The sequence below is a fragment of the Chiloscyllium plagiosum genome, chromosome 10 (assembly GCF_004010195.1).
Source record: "Chiloscyllium plagiosum isolate BGI_BamShark_2017 chromosome 10, ASM401019v2, whole genome shotgun sequence".
Lineage (NCBI taxonomy): Eukaryota > Metazoa > Chordata > Chondrichthyes > Orectolobiformes > Hemiscylliidae > Chiloscyllium > Chiloscyllium plagiosum.
In genome coordinates, this window is record NC_057719.1 from 63,821,516 (window position 1) to 63,836,913 (window position 15,398).

The 15,398-nt window shown below is 38.4% G+C and overlaps 1 protein-coding gene across 8 annotated transcripts in view; it reads left to right on the top strand.

The window, feature by feature from the left end:
• LOC122553706 (gephyrin) overlaps positions 1 to 15,398 on the top strand; it is a 537,285-nt gene that overhangs the window by 459,813 nt on the left and 62,074 nt on the right. For all 8 annotated transcript variants that reach the window (XM_043697923.1, XM_043697929.1, XM_043697921.1 and 5 more), the window contains 3 exons: positions 1,917 to 2,070; positions 6,354 to 6,475; positions 11,571 to 11,658. In XM_043697923.1, the coding sequence (XP_043553858.1) occupies positions 1,917 to 2,070; positions 6,354 to 6,475; positions 11,571 to 11,658 (364 nt within the window). The remainder of the gene's footprint in view (positions 1 to 1,916; positions 2,071 to 6,353; positions 6,476 to 11,570; positions 11,659 to 15,398) is intronic.

Below are 15,398 nucleotides of genomic sequence, written 5' to 3' on the forward strand. Positions count from 1 at the left end.
CTAAATCTAAATCTAAATCAGACTAGCTTTGAATTCCATATTTTATTGATTTAATATTTCACCATCCGCCATGGTGGGATTGGAACTAGAAGTTTAGCCTCGGCCTCTAGATTACTGATCCACTGACCTTACAACAACACCACTGCCCTCTCTGTATCATGCCACTGCCACCTGTGATCTTTGATCCATAAACATCTTTACTAGCTTTCAATGCCTTTTCATGTAATTTTAAAAGGTTTTGAAACATTTCACAGGGTGTGTCATCTCCTGGATAAAGTGACAAATTGAGGAGGACAAACTCACTTAGATAAAAGTGGATATTTCTTCCAGGCACTCCTGACTAATGTATTTGAATCACCTCTTCATTGAAAGTTAATTCTGAAAGCATTCATAAATGTGGTGGTAGCAGTTCAGAAATTTTGAGATTAGCCAGAGCATTTTATGGACAACAACTGTCACAGTCTGTTGTTGAAAGGAAAGCAAATGATTTTACAAATGAAAGAAACAAGTATGAATTTAAACGTATGCCCTGCATTATTACTGTCATGTATTTGAGTCACATCCTTGTTGTATAGTAATGGTGCCTCGGAATCTGACTTTAATTCGTTCCAGGAGGCTGTTTGGATTCGAAAAGTTCGGATTCCGAAAGTATTTTCCCCATAAGAAATAATGGAAAGTGAATTAATCAGTTTCTGGACCCAAAAAAAAATTTTCAAGACACTTTTAACTGCAAATACACATGGTTAAGGTAAAATAAGATGAGTAAATGACTTAAATATCAAATAATAATAATAAAAGCAAGAAATAAATGTACTAACATGAAAATAACTTCATTTACCTTAGTGAGGAGTGCTAATGGTGAATGCAATTATTTGCTTCACTGCTCTTCCTGGGTGCCATGGTGAATGCACAAGGGTGATAATTTTAAAAAACAGCACAAATCAAGGTGAAAACATGAGTTAACTCGTGATGGACACACGAGAGAATCTTTCACGACTACTTCCCGGGACGAACTGAACAAACAATGTGCGACCTGAATGGTACATGGTGTTCGGATTCTGAAAATGTGTTTGGATTTTAGGGCAAAATTTTCTCGAAATAATTGTTTGGATTCCAAGTTGTTTGAACAATAGGGCATTCGGATTCCGGGATCACCACTGGATATGAAAAACAGTCAAGATCATATGGGGTGGGCATAATCAGAAAATCGAGAATGTTTCAACTTTAATTCCAATCTGGGATTAATTTTACTAGGTTTAATTGTGCTGGTTTACATGTAATTGTCTCAAATTTTGTAAGCAATTAGCAGTTTTTGAATCAAAGTTACATATGCACATCATGATGCATTCTGCTTATTTACAAAACACATCAATATTTGCATTCATATGTCCATACGCACTAAATGTGGTGGGGATTGTGTATCTAGAGTTTTGCATTTTGAAGGCAACATGTCCTTACAAATGAGTTAAACAAAGTTTGAAATTGTCTGTATTGATTTATGATCAAAGGGTCTTGAGGTGGATCTCAGCACCAAACATTTATTTTTGTCAAAATGTTCCACTTTGGGTACTTTCTATTGATGGTTAATAAACACAATCAGCTGTTTTCTTCTTGACTGTCACCAACAGATATTCCTTCAACATGAATATATTTTATGGTTCCTGTTTCAGTTTCGCATTATATATTTTAACTTGCCCATCTACTTAATTTTTACAGACTTTTATAATTTTAATATTACTGAATGACAGAGAAACAATCTTCAGCTGAGTAAAATTCAGAGCTTTTTATTAACTGGTGACGATGATTAGTTGAATACTTTGATGTGCTTCTGTAACCCAGCAGTAATTCAGATTAGTGACAGTCTTTTTATTCAGGATCACTACTGACATTCAATTTTTCTTTCTGCTTTTTCTTAGACCAATCGGCCATGATATCAAAAGAGGAGAATGTGTCCTAGCAAAAGGTACCCATATGGGTCCATCTGAAATTGGCCTTCTAGCAACAGTTGGAGTTACTGAAGTTGAAGTTCACAAGTTTCCTGTGGTTGCTGTGATGTCTACAGGAAATGAAGTAAGTGTATTTCTGAGTATGGGGCAGAAAGGGTAGACTAATTGTAAGTATGTGTGTTTCGAACTACAGAACACAAGAATCTTTTCTAACTAAAGTGATCAGTTAAAATCTCAGCCTGCATAATGATATAAAAGCAAAATACTGCAGATGCTGGAGATCTAAAATAAATGCAGAAAGTGCTGGATAAATGCAGGTCCAGTAGCATTTCTTTGATTTATTGTCACTTGTACCAAACTACAGTGAAAAGCTTTGTTTAGGAGCAGTATAGGCAGATGATAGTAAGCAAGAATGGACAGATCAGAGGTTGTAGAAAAACTTAGACAGAGGCATACAGGTTACATTGCACAGGGCATGTGCTTGGGGAGATCAACATTACCAAGATCAGAAAATTATTTGAGGCCAGAGTATCCATTCATCAGTCTAATAATGGCTGGGAAGAAGCTGTCCCTGAAACTGCTGGTGCATGTGTTCAGGCTTCTGTATCTTCTGTCCGATGGAAGAAGTTGCAGGAGATGATTACTAGGGTGAATGGATCTTTGATGATGTTGGCAGCCTTTCCGCAGTAGTGAGCCATGCAAATAGAGTCCACGGATGGAAGGTTAGCTTCTGTGATGGTCTGGGCTGTGCACATCACCTTCTATAGTTTCTTACGGTCCTGGGCAGAGCAGTTGTCATACCAGGCCGTTATTCACCCAGACAGTATGCTCCCAGTGGCGCACCTGTAGAAGTTGGTGTGGGCCCTTACAGACATGCCAAATTCCCTGAGCCACCTGAGGAAAGAAGGCGCTGTTGTGCATTCTTGACCGTTTTGTTGGTTACCATCACTCCAAGGAACTTAACGCTCTCCACTCTTTTAACCTCAGTTCCATTGATATAGATGAGGGTGTGTTCTTCTTTCTCTCTGAAGTCAATGATAAGTTCTTTAGTTCTGCTGACGTTGAGAGAGGGGTTGCCCTTATTACACTATGTCACCAAGCCCTCTATCTCCCTTCTGTTTTTTGATTCATTGTTGTTAGATATCCATCTTAGTACAGTGGTCTTCAGCGAACTTGTAGATGGCATTCCTTCAGAATTTGGCAACACAGTCATCGGTGTGAAGAGAGTACAATAGGAAGTTGAGGACGCTGAGTGTTGAGTGTTATTGTGGAGGAAGTGCAGTTACCTATCTTCACTGATTGCAGTCTGTGGATCAGAAAGCTGAAGATTCAGTTGCAGAGGGCAGAGCCAAGACCAAGGTCAGAATTTTGAGATCAGACTGGAGGGGATAGTGGTTTTGAAGGCGGAGCTGTAGTCAATGAGCAGAAGCCTAGCGTAGATGTCTGTGTTGTCCAGGGGTAACTGCAAGGTTAAGGATGTTCTTTTGAGGGAAATCTATCTTTTCCTATGACTGCACAATGAGGTTTGGCTGTTATCCAATTCACAATTGAAACAGCTGAGCCTGGTAAAAACATTGCTTGATTGACAGCTGCAGCTCTCTGATCAATGCTGTGAATTGCACAATGTTTATTTACACAAGACAAGAAGGTGTCAAGACCTTGGTGCTTCTGGTATTGATACTTTAAAGGGTCTGTCTGATCAACACTTTTATTGGTGAAAGGAGTTTTTTTTAAGGAAGTGTGAAGTTATGAATGAATAATTTTTGAAAGCTTTTTTAAACCACTTCCTATTGTTGCTAAAGTTTCATTGATTCTGTACAGAGTATATAGAGGTTTTATGGGCTTGAATGTATCATATATTGATATGAAGAGTACAAGAAGTGAATGAAGGAGCATGAAGATGGACTAAATAAAGGAGCATTACTTTGTATGGAAGTCATTTAGTTCAGTTGGCTGGTTTGTGATACAGAGTGACAACAACAATGTGAACTCATTTCCTGAGCCAGCTGAAATTATCATGAAGGTCATGCCTTCCTGACCTCACCCCCGCCTGAGGCACAGTGACCCTCAAATTAAATCACAACCAGTCATCTCACACTAATAAGAGAGCAGTCCTATGGCACTCTGGTATGATAACTTACCTTTAACTTGGCATGAAAAATATAAATGGTCATGGGAGGTGGGTGAAGGAAGGAAATATCCAGATTATGGTTTATGACACCTCTCAGGGGTCGTGAACCAAGAATCTTTTAAAAGCTGACTGACTCCATGAACATTGCAGAGGACTAGGACTTGTCTGGGACTCAGCTGGAACCTGCTGTACCCTTTAGTGGGACTGGTGAAAATAGGAAAGCCCCAGGAAAGGGGTTGAAAGTCTCAAAATAGGGATCCAGCTGCCACTTCGACCTCTTCACAGCGTTTCTTTGACTCAATGAAAATCTCTCCCGACATCCCTAAGCTCCATCAGTATTTCCAATCATATTTTTTAATTCATTCATGGGACATGGATGGTGCTAACTGGCCAGTTTTATTATTCATGTTTAGCTGCCCTTGAGAAGATGATGATAAGCTGCCTCTTTGAATCACTGCTGGCCACATAGTGTGGTTGACCCTCAATGCCCTGAAGGAGGGAATTCCATGATTTTGACCCAGCGACAGTGAAGGAATGGTTATATATTTCAAGTCAGGAATGTGTGTGGCTTGGAGGGGAACTTGAAGGTGTTGGTGTTCCCATATATCTGCTGCCCTAGTCTTTCTAGTTGAAAGTAGTTGTGGGTTTGGAAAGAGCTATCTAAGGACTTTCCCATGAATTTTGCAGTATGTAGTGCCAGTAAAGTGGGCTGCTTTTTTCTAGATGATATCACATGTCTTGAGTGTTGTTGGAGCTGCACCCATCCAGGCAACTGGGAAGTATTGACCTGTGCTTTGCAGATGGGTAGACAGGCTTTGGGGAGTCAGGAGGTGAGTCACTCACTGCAGTATTCATAGCCTCTGACCTGCTTTTGTAGTGACTGTGTTTATGTGGTGAGTTCAATTGAATTTATAGTCAATAGTAACCTAGGAAGCTGATTATGAGGGAATTAAGTGACAATAATACCCTTGAATGTCAAGGGATGGGTGTTAGATTGTCTCTTATAGTGTGATACAAATGTTACTTGCCATTTGTCAGCCCAAGTCTGGATATTATCCAGATCTTGTTGCATTCAAATCTGAACAGCTTCCGTATCTGAGGAGTTACGAATGGTGTTGAACATTGTGCAATCATTGGCGAACATCTCACTTCTGCCCTTATGGTGAAGTGAAGGTCATTGATGAAGTAGCCAAAAATAATTAGGTTTAGGGCACTACCTTGAGGAAGTTATACAGAGAGGTCCTGGAGCTGAGATCAGTTGACATCCAATCATCTTCCTATGTGCCAGATATGACTCCAACTAGTGAAACGTTTGCTCCAATTCCTTCTAATACCCATTGATTCCAGTTTTGCTGGTTTTTTGATGCCACATTCAGACAAATATGGCCTAAAAATCACTCTCATCTAATCTCTAGAATTCAGCTCTTTTGTCCATGTTTGAACCAAGGTTGTAAAGAGGTCAGAAGCTGAGTGGCCCTGACCAGAACTCAAACTGGGCATCGCTGAGCAGGTGCTGCTTGATAGCACTGTTGATTACACCTTCCATCATTTCACTGATGATTGAGAGCAGACTGATGGGACAATAGTTGGCCAGGTTGCATTTGTTCTCTATTTTGGTTACAAGGCACACCTGGGCAATTTTCCACATTATCAGGCATATATCGGTGTTGTAACTGTACTTGAAGAGCCTGGCTAAGAGAGCAGCAAGTTCTGGAGCACAAATCTTCAGTCCAATTACTGAAATGTTGTCAGGGCCATAGCATTTACTGTATCTAATGCTTGCAACCATTTCTTGATATCACATGGAGTAAATTGAATTGGCTGGAGACTGATATCTGTGACACTGGGGACCACTGGAGGAATAATGTATCATTCAGCTGTTTAGAATGTTACCAAATAAACATTTAATTTGAAGAGACTTCAGTTACATAATTCTGCAATGTAAGGATTCCATATCAACATTTGTTGAAACAGTAAGTTTGCCCTTTAGTGAAGTTCAGTACCAGAAGGCAGTACCATGGACAGTATCAATATACCTTGAATGATCCAGTTTTATTTCTGTATCACTGTAGATGCACAGTCTGTAAATCAAACTTATAATGCAATTTTATTAATGGCAGGCGGAGGATATGTTGAGAAGAAAGTAAAATTCCTTCGTCAAATATTGGCAATCAGTTCATCAAGTTGTGGAATTTTTTGCTCTTTGTAGTTTATCAAATCATAACAGTGGATCAAGTACTGGATTGATATTGTAATTCTATGGTTTGCTCCAACAGCTCCTGAATCCTGAAGACGAGCTAACACCAGGAAAGATTCGGGACAGCAATCGTTCGACCCTTCTAGCAACAATTCAGGAACATGGTTACCCAACTATCAACCTGGGAATTGTTGGAGATAAGTAAGCACTGTTATATATTTTGGTGCATGTTTTGAAAACTCGATGCACTTGTTAACCAGTACTTTTTCCTGTAAAATTCCAGGTTTTGGAGATGCTCAAGGACAGGCATTAGCTTTTCTCATTTTAGTTCACTGTGTCTGTTTTTAACAAAACTTCAGCTTTTCCAGAGTTACTGTGACAGTTCAAACATTTCTTTACTGCTGAGTTTCAGTACTTTATGTAAACATGCACATTCCTTCAGCCAAACACAGATACACTTTAAAGTGACCTTTCTAGTCATTAGGTCATCACCAGACTTCATATGTTTTCTCCACATTTTACTTAATTTTATTTAAGATCATTTCAGCCAAACTAGCAGTTTCGAGGTTAATATCTACAAATGTTACTCACCATTTGTCAGCCCGAGCCTGAACATTATGCTGCATAAGGGGATGCACTCTGCTTCACAAAGTGAAGATCAGGAGCTGAGTGATCCTGGGCAGCACCCCAAACTGAGCATCAGTGAGCAGGTCATTCCTGAGCAATTCCAGCTTGACAGCACTGTCTGCGACCACTTATGTCACATTGCTGATCATTGAGAGTAGGCTGATGGAGGAGTAATTGGCCAGGTTGGATTTGGAATCAAACACTTTAAAGATGTGCTGTAGTCCTCACAAGTACTTATATTTCCAAAGTTAAGTAATCTGTTAGCCTTGGAAGAATATTTGTGCTCAACAGACATGATCAATGTTGGTTAATAAATGCTGAAAGGTATATCAAAGATTATACCAAAGCTAAGGTTTTCTCACTTTCCAAACTTCCAGAACCTACAAAAATGAATTGTGTGTCTTGAGCACTTGGACTCCCACATTTAATTGTATATCCACTACTGTTGCAAATGGTAGTGTTATGCTTTAGTTTGTTTTCTCTTCGATTTAATTGATTGTATTGTGTATCTGCAGCTTAAAGCTACACGATACCATTTAAGTGTTTAAGCAAGACTTGTTCTTATCTGACTGTTTCTTAGTTTACTTAACAAATGCAGTTTAGATATCTAAAATCTCCAGACTTTGTCAAGTATGTTGAAAATCGGATCTGCCCTTGTCAACATTACCTTCCCACACATGTCCTTTAGTCTCGAAACTCTGTATGTCTTGGAGTTCGTGTATGAATAACATAAAAGTACATAAGAGAACATTAAAGGAAGTGATTTTTGGCTTACTGTGCTAAAATGATGCTTGTACTGACCTCCCAGGATAAATAACTGTTTCTCTGAAATTAAGGGGGATATGTGACCAGTGGAGGGAGGAAACTCTTACTAAGGATAGGTTGAGTATGTTCAGTCATTACTATCCCTGGCTTGAATTTGAATGTAGGATTCCAGCCATTAAATTAAACAGGTAATACATTAACAGTGTGCTTTTTCATCCTAAAATCTCAGTGAATTCATCAGTTTTAAAATTGTCTCTTGCTTCAGCCAAATTGATCTGGGATTAAAAACTGAAAAAGTTCCAGCAATTCCAGTATTGGTTCTTTTTCTGTGTTAATTGTTACATTAATTATAATTGTAATTTTGCTTCAAGATAACTCAAGGTCATGGCAGTTTTTGTTTCTTTTGAATTAATATTCATAGCCAGGAAAAGATTGAACATGTTGAGCTGTAATTTCACTATAATTCAGTGAACATTGCATGCTGTGCCATACATCATTCATTTGCTGCTGTGGCTGCTTCAATTCAAAATGATTAATTGATGCACTTTTTATTTCTTGAAATTCTGTCCTCCGGGGCTACAAAATTAATCTCTCTCAAAATGTAAAATGAACAAATATATAAAGTTTGTCTTTTAAATAATTTGCTGCTTTTGTAAATCAGAGACATAAATCAAGTCACTGAAAGTTCATGGGGACAAAGGAATAAAATGATCTGTCAATATCTATGCTGCGAAACAGGAGCACAGATCTGTAGGGCTGATTACCCTTTCTCTGCACTGTAAAAATTTACTTAATTTAAAGCCTTAATTTTATCTCTTTGCATTCAGAAAAATCTTAATTTCCCAAATGTTTCCTCACTCAGGAGGTGAGTCTTCTCTCAGTCTAAAAGAATCACCATCTAACACACTCTGTCTCTCTACATCATTTGTTTCTTGTTTTTATCAAGCTTATGAGTTAGACACTGCTCCTCTGAACTTTATTGTCTTTTTATTCCTAAACTTCAAGTATTCCACCCTGTGCACCTTTATTCTTCCCTGCAATTTCCCTGAACAAGATTCATTGCATCAGCCATTTTCCCACAACCTTAAACTCCTTTTACTGCTCCAGTTATTGTTCTCTAAAACCTAAGCTTGGCTTTATCTGACTTCTGCTACATGAAGTCAGACACACTGTGGCATGTTGTGTCATCTTTCACTCTTTCCAACCTTAAAAAGGCCCTGCATTTTCATCATTAGCTTGTGAAGGCCAGAACCTGTGTAGTCTCAGTTATTCAAAATTAGATACAGTGTCTATATTCTGATTATTTGTCTGATGTACTCCATCAGAACGCTCGGTTTAAAAGTGCTGGCATACTAAAATCTGTGTTGTCTGCCTTGTCCTGGAGCAGTCAAAGAGTATGATGCTGGAAAAGCACAGCCAGTCAGGCAACATCCGAGGAGCAGGAGAGTCAACGTTTCGGTGAAAAGCTTATGCTTGAAATGTTGATTCTCCTGCACCACGGACGCTGCGTGACCAGTTGTGCTTTTCCAGCACCATGCTTTTCGACTCTGACCTCCAGCATTTGCAGTCCTCACTTTCTCCTTGTCCTGGAGTAGATGTCCTCTTTAAGATCCAGAACTCTTTCAGCAATAGAAGAACAAAAGCTATTTCCATATTTCCCATTGATATGGTTTTAGCTAACTATAAGAAGCTTAAAATAACAGCATCCCTCAAGCTGCATGTAGGAAAGTCACCAGTTGTAAACTGTGAAATTTTTCAGTTGGCAAAGCAGGTTGGTTTCAAGTCAAGCTGTTCTACCAACTGCCAGTCTAATTGGTTGTTTAGTGCAAGGTGACTGTGTTGATCTGCAGTGAGTATTAGCAACTCGCACAGCTTGAACCGTTTCACACGTTCCTTCACAATGTGCTGGGTGGTGTTAGAAAAATCAGAAAAACGTCTTTTATTCTAGAACTTTTCCTCTCAGTGGGAATCCATTTGTACAGTATCTAGGTTTGAATAAACAGTCTTCCTAATAGCAGCGCACACTCTGGTTCTTGTGGGGATGCATCTATGGTGGTTAATGTCGAGGTACTGTTGCTTTTAGGATATGTGTCTCATCACAACATTCATAGTGCACACATATTTTAGCTTTGTTGGCTTTCTGTCTGCTCATGTTCAAGACTTTTTATGTCTTTGTGATTAACAGGGAATAGATTTTATATGAAAATGACACATTTATGTTTCAGTTATTGTTTAAGCAGAATAAATAGTTCAGTAGATCAATAGTTGTCCATTCTTGCCCTTTGCTATTGTTAGTTTTTCTCCCCTTTACTACTATGAGTACCTGCCATAAAAAGTTTGCAGGGTATTACTGTTGGTTTTAATCTGAACCTTATCACTAATATATCTCTGCAAATTAATTTGATTTGTTTCACATTATACAATGTTTTTAATAGGGCAGTAAATCAATATCCCATGAAAGCTTATTATTTATGTCAGATTTAAATTTGTTCACCGTGAGGCAATCCTGCACAAGCAAATATATTTAGGTGAATTGTGTAGGGAGCATGACTGAATTCAGAATTAAAGTCTACTTATGTAAATGAATCTATGAATTTTTATTTTGCAAAGATAAAGCTGTCTGAAACCAGGTTTCTATGCTTTGACAAAAGCCAAAATCAAGTTATTCAAATGACAAATTGAAGCCTTTCAATCATTCCCATTATTCATTGTTTTTGTTTTCTTCTGATATGCCTTCACAATTTCTGAAAGTTGGAGTTAAAGGTTGAAGAAAAGTTGTGTGTTAATGAAAACATCTTATAGTTGTTGTGTATTTACACCCTGTTCTAAATTGCAAACAGTAACAGATGCAGAATAAACTCACATTTCACCAGGTGGCAGTAGATTCCAGTTCATTAACTCTTGAGACAGTCTTTGCATCTTGCAACATTAGTAGTAAGACAAGAACATTAAACGTTCACCTTTCAATGTATTTTTCAATAAAACCAGTTCCTGCCAATATGTGATCATATTGTCGTTCACACTTGTAATAATTAGTTATGAAATCAAATATTAACTATGTTTGATCTTGATCTCATCACGAAGTAAAGGGCTTATGAAGTAATAAATAAGTGTCAGCATAATTGTTAGCAAGTTCTGTATTAGCATTATTAACATAACGTGGTCACTAACAAACCTCATCCCCATATCTGTGGATTGTATAATGAAATATATGTGTACCTTTGCATTACCAATAAGAAAACTAAAGATGTAGTGCTTTGAAGATTTCATTTGACCCAAATTAGTCTTAAACTTCAGTAATACAAAAAAAATTACAGCTTTCCTTTTAAAGGAAATTTTTGAAGTTGATTCAAAGTAATGTTGAAGAATTTATATTTTGTTAAAAGGTGCCAGTTTTCCTCATCCACTTGGCAGCCTCAGCTGCTGTTTCTCTGATAGTTAACTTCAACAGGATCAATTTAAGTATGGGCAGATTAATCTAACAAACAAGTATGTTATTTTATATAACATTAATAGTTGAACCTCAAATTCCTAAATACTTGAGCAGGTTATTTGCAACTGAGACTGAAGAAAAACAAATGCTGATAACATAAGGGGCGGGGGGGGAGGAGAGTTTCAGGTGGAAGAACTGAGCTCCTAGTCTAGCAGTCTAGGAAAATTTTGTATCCCTAGTTTAGCCAGATTTGGCGATAAAGCCAAGATCATAGAGAGTGTGGCTGCTCATCCCACAGAGAATGGTATTAGTTTTGTCAGCATTAACCAAGAATTATAGCTGTTCCAATGTCCTCTCCTATTGGATACGATGAAGATGCAATCTTTGCTGTCTTCAGCAACAATTGTTCAAGTTTACTTTTTCATTGTTTTTTCAACTAGTACTTAATAAATATCTTTCTTTCATTTGTAGCCCTGATGACCTGCTGAATGCTCTCAATGAAGGGATAAGTCGTGCTGATATCATCATTACTTCAGGGGGTGTATCCATGGGAGAAAAGGTAACTACATTGCAGTACGTCTAAATGTCTATTAAAGTGTCACTTAAGTTTAAAGTTATGTGAATTGAATTTGATATTTGTAGAATGATCACTGTATGGAGGAATAATCTTGATTCCTTTTAAAGCAGTAGAAGCGGAATGCTCCTACTTTGAGGCCCTTTAATTAGACCATTTGCATTGACGAAACACACGTTATAACACAGCGATCTGTACCAGGAAATATGAATTCAGAAAAAGAATGAAAAAGAAGTTTAAAGAGCCAGTAAAGAGGAAATAAATGAAGGTAATATTTAAAAAATCATTAATGGGATGTGGGCATTGCTGACAAAGCTAACATTTGTTGGTTATCCCTAATTGCCTTTGAGAAGGTGGTGGTGATGCACATTCTTAAACTGATGCAATCCATGTTACAGTGCATGCTCCACTCAGTAATGGTGTAAGGGAGGGAGTCCCTCAACCAACATCACCAGAGTAGTTTATCTTCGTATTTTTACTTGCAGTTTGTGAGTCCTTGTTGTACACAACTTGGTTTCTGCAATTCACATGGTGCCGAGACTGGATGCCCGTCAAGTGAACTGCATTGTCCTGAATGTTGTCAAGCATCTTGAATGTTCTTGGAGTGCGCTAATTTAGACAAGTGAAGAGTATTTCGTGACACTGCAGACTCATGCCATAGAGTTGGTGGACCATTAATGGAGAAGAGTTACTCACTGCAATATTTGACCTTCTATTTACATTGCTGGTCCAGTTGAGTTTCTGGTCATTGATAATCCCCAGAATGTTGCTGATTGGAATTGTATAGAGGTGTTTATAATCTTGTTGGAAGTAATCATTATTAGTACTGGGAATGTTTATTTCTAAGCATGAATACCCAGCTCTTGCTGCACATGGGCTCAGACAGCTTTATTATCTAAGCATTTTCACTGTACAATCATCAGTGAACATCCCCACTTCTAACCTTATGAAGGAGAGAACGTCATTAGTAAAGCAGCTAGAGATATTTGAACTACTTAGGACACTACCCCAGGGAACGCCTGCTCCATTGTCTTCAACTGAAATGATCAGCTACCATCATGATAACTGTATTCCATTGTGTTATGTATGACTACAGCCAATGGAGACTTTTCTCCTTGATCCCATCAACTTCAGTTTTACAAAGACTCCTTCGTTTGACTGTCAAATCAAACAATACTTTGTGAAGGACATTCACTCACACTTCATGTCATCTCATGAATTTGGCACTTTTAATTCATGTTTATGCCAGAAGTGTAATGAAGTTTAGAGGCACAAGCTCTGGTAGAACCCAAAAGATGCAACAGTGAGCATGTGAATATGTAAATAAGTTTGATAGCATTGTCATTGACACCATCCATTGCTTCTCTGATGATTGAAGGTAGACTGATGGGGTATTAATTGGCAACATTGAGTTTGTCCTGATTTTCACAGAAAGGACACAGCTGGACAATTTTCAACTTTGGAGAAAATGAGGACTGCAGATGCTGGAGATCAGATACTGAAAATTGCCGAGAGTGTGGTGCTGGAAAAGCACAGCCGGTCAGACAGCATCCAAGGAGCAGGAGAGGAGCATTCAAGGAGTATCTTTCCTGATGAAGAGGTTATGCTCGAAACGTCGATTCTCCTCCTCCTCAGATGCTGCCTGACCTGCTGTGCTTTTCCAGCACCACACTCTCGGCAATTTTCAACTTTGTCAGGTAGATGTAGTTGTTGTACAATCCCCTTAGAGACATAGTGGGTTCTGGAGAGGCTGCCATCAAAACTAAAGCCAAAAGTTATCAGGGTGAATAAATCTTTGCTGTATCCAGTATGCTCAGCTGTTTTTAATATCAAAGTTGGAATCAAGTTGGTTGGACTGAATTCTATAACAAAGGAAACCTCAAAGGCTGAGCAGTGTGGATAATCTACTAGGCCTCTCCATAAAGATGATTGTGAATGCTTCAGCCTTGTCTTTTGTACTTGTAAGCAAGATTTCCTCATTGTTGAGGATGAAAATGTTCATGAAACTTCCTCCTTCAGTTAGTTAAGTTTCTACTACTGTTCATGATCACATGGCAGGGCTGCAAACGTATAATCTGATTTGTTGGTTGCATGTTTGCTTCTTTCTGTCTTTAACAAGCTGCTACCTCTATTTCCTGTTATTATAGACCTGTGTTGTATCTTCTGAAGCAGGGCGTACCTCATTGCTCCACTTAGCATCTCAGGAAGCCATTGAATGAAGAACCAAACTAGAACTCCTGTTATTGGTTCTTCCCATCCGAAAAAAGTATTGTATTAATAGTAATGTACCTGCTGTAACAGGGCTTTTTTGGCTTTGTGGCTGAAAATAGTTATTTCAGATGCAAATCTGTGCAGTCAGAATGATTTTCAGATTGCAATGGTTTAAAGTACATTTGCTTTTCCTGAATTATTGTCACATACAGTACAAATCCCCTTCCAAATGTTATAGTCTAACAAACTGATCCATGAGTGGCATTCAACAATGGTGAGACTTTTAACAGCTTTGAAGAATACAACGTGACTGAATATAATGCAGCCGTCTTTTCACATCCATCCAATTCTTGTGTCTGGAGATAAACTGTGCGAAAACATTACTCTTCTTCTTAGTCATACCTGTCAACCCATCATTAGTACAATGAACATTTGTGTCACATTTATATATTTATGACCACTACTTGTATATTGTTCCTGCCTCGGGTTTAAGTAGATCAAGACAGTTTTGTTGTCTGAAATTATCAGCACCTTCTCATATATTTACAGTATAAAATTTATAAGACTTATTCTCGCTATTGAGTGGGAAAGGTTATTTATCTCCATACACTGGCCTATTTTTCTTCAGTATAAATGTTCTGGAAAATCTTTCCTTGATAATTTAATCTTCTTCAGGCACTTACTGCAGATCAGAACATAATCAAATTAAAATATTGTATAAAACAATAATTTAAATCTTGACCAAAAAAATCTGCTTATAGTGTTCGTAATAATGTACCTGATATCAGTCAGAAATTTGTGTGACTTATAAAATTCTACTTGCAAATGTTCATATTGTAAAACAAGCTGCTGAAAAAAACTTAGCTGTCCCTACAACAAGTTAAGTTGGTTACTGGTATCCCACCTTTTCCAGATTGTCTGCCTCTTCATACTGGGTGGCATGGTGGCTCATGGCGAGCACTACTGCCTCACGGCGCCAGGGACCCAGATTCCATTCCAGCCTTGGGTGACTGTGTGGAGTTTGTACATTCTCCCTGTGTCTGCATGGTTTCTTCCCACAAGCCAAAGATGCGCAAGTTAGGTGGATTAGCCACGAGATATGCAGGGTTTCAGGGAGGATGGGGAGGTGGGTCTGCGTGAGATGCCCTTCATAGGGACTTGATGGGCCGAATGACCCTGCTTCCATATTGCAGTGATTCGATGAAGTTCCATTTCTATAGTATTGCCTATGTAAAGAATGTAATGGCACAGAATACTGACATTTGTATACTAAGAGACGGGGAAATGAACTGGGATGAGAGTAACCAAAATGAAGGCGCTTCTACAAACACAAAGAATGATAGCAAGAAGAAGCTATTGCTGTTTTGAGATAATGTTTAGCTGAATGAAACCTCTGAACTCTGCTCAATGAATAGTGGATACCATTGTTCTGATGGGCCCACTTCTCTTTCTTGAGGAAATTAGATCTGAAATATTGTAACTGAACATCTTTAGATTGTAAGAGTCAGCAACTG